Source organism: Epinephelus moara, chromosome 22 (genome assembly GCF_006386435.1).
Source record: "Epinephelus moara isolate mb chromosome 22, YSFRI_EMoa_1.0, whole genome shotgun sequence".
Lineage (NCBI taxonomy): Eukaryota > Metazoa > Chordata > Actinopteri > Perciformes > Serranidae > Epinephelus > Epinephelus moara.
The window spans coordinates 35,793,353-35,799,175 of NC_065527.1; the positions used below are offsets into that span (position 1 = coordinate 35,793,353).

Consider the following 5,823-nt stretch of genomic DNA (forward strand, 5'->3'; position numbering starts at 1 on the left):
TTTTCCATGGTGTGGAGCCGCGCTTCTAATTCACTAAGCCTCGCCTCCAACGCAGCAAATAAGCTACACTTATTACAATTACCACTGTCGCTAAAGGAGGCAGAGGCATAACTGAACATTTGGCACACCGAGCAAGAAAGAGCAGAAGGAGAAGCCATCGCTAACTGTAAAGCTAATGTAGCTACCAAGGCTAGTAACGTGCAAACAACAGCTANGCAGAGGCATAACTGAACATTTGGCACACCGAGCAAGAAAGAGCAGAAGGAGAAGCCATCGCTAACTGTAAAGCTAATGTAGCTACCAAGGCTAGTAACGTGCAAACAACAGCTAAGAGATTAGCGAGAAAGTCGTAGAAAGGAGGAGAGCTATAAGTGCTTAAACAGAACCAGTGTGGGTTAAGACTTGAAGCAGACGTTAAAGCAACTGAAGTAAGAAAACAGGCTAGCAGAATTCACCAGAGCAGTACAGAGACGCTGTCACAGAAACACCGGAAATGACACAACTCGCTTACCGCAATACGTCAGCACGTCAGCACGTCAGTTCTTTTGGATCATAAGTTATCACCCCATTGTCTGTTTGAATGGAGTTTATTGCCCTCTCTGCTTGCATCACTTTAATGCGCCAGGCCAACAACTTACTGGCCTTTTCACCATGTTCGTAAAAGGATTGCCTTAGTCTCATCAAGCTTTTTGTAGCCTTACTAGTAGATAAAACATTATATTTTGCCCTCAGTTTATGAAGCTTCGTAATCTGCTGCTGATTAGGATTCTGATGAATCTGGGTTTCCAGTTCTTTTATTGCGTCAAGCTGTTCTAATTCCAATTTTTGAGACTTGTGCTTAAAGCTTGTAAAACTTATCATTTGGCCTCTTATGAAGGCTTTAAAGGCCTCCCACCTCACAGCTGCTGATGTTTGACCAGTATTATTTTCGAAAAACAAATCAATTTGTGTTCCAATAAATTCTATAAATTCTGGATCTCTCAGCCAACTCGTCTGGAGACACCATCTTGGAGAGTGATGCAGCATATTGGGCAGTTTAAAAAGAAATGAAGTTGAGACATGATCTTAGATTACAATGCTGTCATACCAACAGCCTGCAAGTTCAGATACTAAATTGACTGAGACTAAAAAATAATCAATTCTAGAAAAGGTCTGATACGTACTGGAATAACAGGGGAAAGTTTTTTTGTTTGGGTATTTATTTCTCCACACATCTATCAAGTTAAAATCTTTCATACATTGAAGTAACTCTCTTCTAACTTGAGAGTGTGAAGTGTCTATACCAGTAGATCTATCCAGCTCCGGTAGGAGTACACAATTAAAATCTCCACCAATGATAAGGTGTCCAGACAGAGTCACTAGTGATAGAAAGAGGTGTCTGAAAAATGTGGAGTTGTCAGTATTTGTCCCATACACATTAACCAGATTTAGTCTGACTGAGAGGATTTCATATTGAATGATAAGATATCTACCAAGTTTGTCTTGGGTGACATTAATAAGCTGAAAGGGCAACGACTTATGTATGAGGGTGATTACTCCCCGTGCATGTGAGCTGAAAGCAGCTGAGAACACATGGCCAGGCCATCTTCTCTTCACCCTAACCACCTCCTCAGAGGTTAGATGAGTCTCCTGGGGAAAGAATATTTTGGCTTGTAATTGCTGGATCCTATTCATGACTTGCTTTAATTTAACCAGTTTGTTTAGCCCTCTTACGTTCCAGGAGGTGAACTGGATTTCAGATGTCATACTTGTAATATATATTTTTGGTAAAGATAGCTTGGATGCACTTAAATTGGCTGCTAACAGAAACAAAACCATGGCAAAAAGGAAAGATATTATACAATAGTAGAGATGCACAACCATAACACGTAACAAAAGGAACATTTGAATAACAACTGGGTGCACCTCCCCCACACACCCACCCACCCCACAGTAAACAGATCCCTAGGTGCCCAGAACTGGGCCCAATTATGGAGCTTCGCCGGTCCACCCTTGTCAACATAGAGAGGAACAGCATGCCTAACATACAGAGCAAAGCCCTCCAAAAATAGTCAGTAACATTATAAACCAAGACAACCAATCAGTACAACTTTGTCTTAGTTTGCGCATAATATAGCGTAATTATAAACCACTGTATAGCTTGTGGCCAAACAGGGATATGCAGAGGGATAGGGGCATAAATTATAGTTAGTGTTAACTGTCATTGTTCATTTCTGCCCACTACCTAGTGCCAAAATGCAAAGCTGCGTCAGTGCCACTGAGACATTGTTAGTGTTTAGTGTTACATTTACCCACAGGCTCCCGGCTGTAGTCCCTGTACAAACTTCTCTGCTGCTCCGGGCGTGTCAAAGATGTGGCGTTTTCCCTGGAAGGTAACCAGGAGTTTAGCCGGGTGGATAATCCCGAAGCACAGCTCCGGTATGGAGAGGGAGGCCAGGTCTTTCTTCACTTGATCAAAGATTTTTCCTTCACTTGAGAAGGTCTGCAGAGACATCAGGGAAAAACATGATCCTCTGGTTGTAGACAGACAGCGGACCCTTTTTTCTGGCAGCCTTCATTACCTGAGTTTTATCCGCATAGTTGAGAAACTTCATTATCACGACCCTAGGTCGTGCCTCTGTTTGTCGGTCGCTTTCGTTGTTTTTGCCGATTCTGTGTGCGCTAGCAGCAGTCCGGGAAAGTTGTCTGCACCAAGCACATCAATCAGCCACTTCTCCAGAAATGAGTACATATCAGCCCCTTCCGTCCTTTCAGGAAGGCCCACCAGACGCAGGTTTGACCGGCGACTGCGATTTTTGAAGTCGTCAACTTTAGGCACCAACTTCTCCACGGTCGCTTTCATATCTGCATTTTGGGCTTGCAGGGATGCAATGTCGTCTTGATTAGTGCTAATTCTATCCTCAGCTTCTGTAACACGCACTGTGACCACTTTCAGTTCACTTCTTACTCCCTGTATCACGTTAGCAACCCGTCAAGTCTCGATGCAAAGTCTTCCTTCATTGCTTGAATAGCAGTGAGGATTTGATCCGGACTAGCCGCCATGCTAGCATCTTCTTCGCTAACGTTAGCAGTGCTGTTAGCTAGCTGTGTAGGTTGTGGCGTAAAGTCCATTTTTGCAGATTTTTGTGCCGGTTTCGGTGCCATTTGGGCCGCGCCTCACTTCAGGTAAAAGAACAGTTGCTGTGGAAAGTTATTTGAAGTAGTAGGGATAGTAATGTTAATGGGCAGATAATGGAGGATTTTATAGATAAGGATAACCTAGTAGTGATGAATGATGGCAGGCCAACCTGGTTTAGAACTAACAAGAAATCTCAATCTTGCATTGATATCATGCTGGCTTCAACTCAATTAGCACAAGTGGGGGAATGGAGGGATCCACACTGATCATACACTAATTTTGAGCAGATTTAATAGGATATTGGTGAGGGAGCCACAAGAAAAGCATAGTTTGTTTAATTTTAAAAGGGCAAAATGGGATGAGTTTGAAGAAAAGCTACAAGGAAAAGTGGGGAATGTAAATAGCGAGAAAGGGGTAGATGAGTGGTTTAAATCAATATGTCAGGTGATAAACACAGTAGCTTTAGAGACGATACCAATGAAGAATACTAAAAGGAAAAGAACAATAGTTCCCTGGTGGACTGAAGAATGTAACCTAGCAATTCGAGCACATAGCAAGGCATACAGCGCGCTGAGAGGGAAAAGCCAGGGATGGGAAGCAACACCAAAACTTCAGCACCAACTTCAAACTGCCGAGCTACAGCAGAGCAATCAAACTGTATTTTCATTTCAACTTGGGAACTGGCAAGAGCTTTCTGAGCAAGCGAGCGGGCGTGATGCAACCGTTCACGGAACTTGCTCACAAAGTCCAGAACATTCCGCTCCGGAGGTGACTCCGCTGAGAGGAACCTGTCTTTAAGGACGTTAAGGGGGCCGCGAACAGCGTGACCGAAAACAAGCTCAGCTGGACTGAAACCCAGGGACTCCTGCGCAGCCTCACAAGCAGCGAATAAAGCAAAAGGAACTCCCTCATCCCAGTTTTTTCCCCTCTAAACAGTATTTGCGCAGCATGGATTTTAGTGTTTGGTGCCATCGCTCCAACGCGCCCTGGGACTCGGGATGATATGCACTGGACACCGCATGCTTTACACCCAAAGATTTCAGGACTTGGTTGAAGAGCTTTGACTGAAAGTTCGAGCCCTGATCTGTCTGCACGATACGCGGTAAGCCAAAGGTGGAAAAGAACTTAGTCAGCGCCTTGACAACTGCACCAGCGGTGATTTTACGCAGCGACACGGCTTCAGGAAAGCGGCTGGAAGCGCACATAATGGTGAGTAGGTACTGATTACCTGTTTTTGTTCTAGGTAATGGACCGACGCAGTCTACAATAACGCGCTCAAAAGGCTCTCCTATAGCGGGTATTGGACGCAGCGGGGCTGGTGGAATTACCTGATTTGGCTTTCCTGCTATCTGACAAATGTGGCATGTGCGGCAGTGTTTGACTACATCCGATTTTAAACCAGGCCAGAAGAAGTGTTGCAAGACGAGGTTGTACGTTTTGTTAACGCCCAAATGGCCAGACCAAGGGCTCTCGTGTGCTAAAGTTAACACTTGTTCGCGGTAGGCTGTGGGCACAACAATCTGACGCACTATACTCCAATCTGCGCCCTCAGCAGTCACAGGTGACCATTTACGCATCAAAATATCATCGTTTACAAAATAGTGCGTGCACTCACCGTCAGTCGGATCACTATTTACCACCACAGCAAAACAACTCTGTAGACTCTTGTCCGTTTTCTGAGCAGCGATGAGCTTCTCCCGAGTTACAGGCAACCGAAACTCATGAGAAGGCGGTGCGGCGCTCGGAGCCTTCTCAGCTACAGGTTTAGCGCTGGGAACTATCACGGGAGTTTTGAACTCAGTGTCCTCAGCAAAGGCTTTTGCTAAGACACAATCAGACAAATCAATCTCCTCGGGCTCACACGCATGAGCCTCCGTACCGAGTTTCCAAGCCTGCGCGCGCGTAATTACGCAGGAGGGAAACAGAGCCTGAGAAGAATCAGCGTTGCAACAAGAGGGGAGGGGAGTGGAGGTCAATACTTCGAGGGCTGGAGTTACTTTACCACCCGCAATATCATTCCCCATTAACATTACTATACCGCGAATGGGCAGAGCCGGGCAGACTGCTACGGGGAAAAATCCGGTCACTAATTTGGATTGGATGTGCACACGATGCAGGGGCCGTGGAATGTAGCCCATTTCAATGCCCCGAAGTACCGTACTGCAACCACAAGCTGACTGGTCTGAGAACGGCAGTGCACTGGCCAGAATGATAGACTGAGAGCCCCCGGTGTCGCGCAGGAACCGCACAGGCTGCTGATCCCCCGGCGCGTCAGTGAGGGACACCAGACCATCATGAATGAAAGGTTTGAAACACGGATCGAAGCTGTCGTCGGCGCATGGGTCTGTACACCCCTTATCTGATAACGAATTAATTAAGCCGACACCTTTTGGCTGGCGAGCACCCGGAGACGGTGGCTGCTCCTTGCGTTTTAACGCCAAGCAGTTGGCAGTTACGTGTCCTTTTTTGTGACAGTAAAAACACTCCCGCTCCTCTTTACGCGGGGTCGGAGCCGGAGGTTTATTACCACTGCTTGGGGCGACTGGAGCAGAACGGGGTTTATCAGTGACAGGAGAGGAGTATGTAACCTTGTGAGTAAGCACAAACTCATCCGACAACACAGCTGCACTAGACAGGGATTTAAGTTTCTGTTCATTTAAATACACCACCATGCGCTCTGGCAAACATTTTTTGAAATCTTCCAG

At 45.9% G+C, this 5,823-nt stretch overlaps 1 protein-coding gene across 1 annotated transcript in view; it reads right to left on the bottom strand.

Annotated features, from left to right (window-relative positions):
• Positions 1-5,823, bottom strand: part of LOC126384280 (rho guanine nucleotide exchange factor 2-like) — a 176,487-nt gene that overhangs the window by 169,950 nt on the left and 714 nt on the right. Inside the window, exons 2-4 of the mRNA XM_050035244.1 lie at positions 5,157-5,660; positions 4,756-4,940; positions 2,292-2,482 (exon numbers count right to left, since the gene is read on the bottom strand). Of these exons, the coding sequence (XP_049891201.1) occupies positions 2,292-2,482; positions 4,756-4,940; positions 5,157-5,660 (880 nt within the window). The remainder of the gene's footprint in view (positions 1-2,291; positions 2,483-4,755; positions 4,941-5,156; positions 5,661-5,823) is intronic.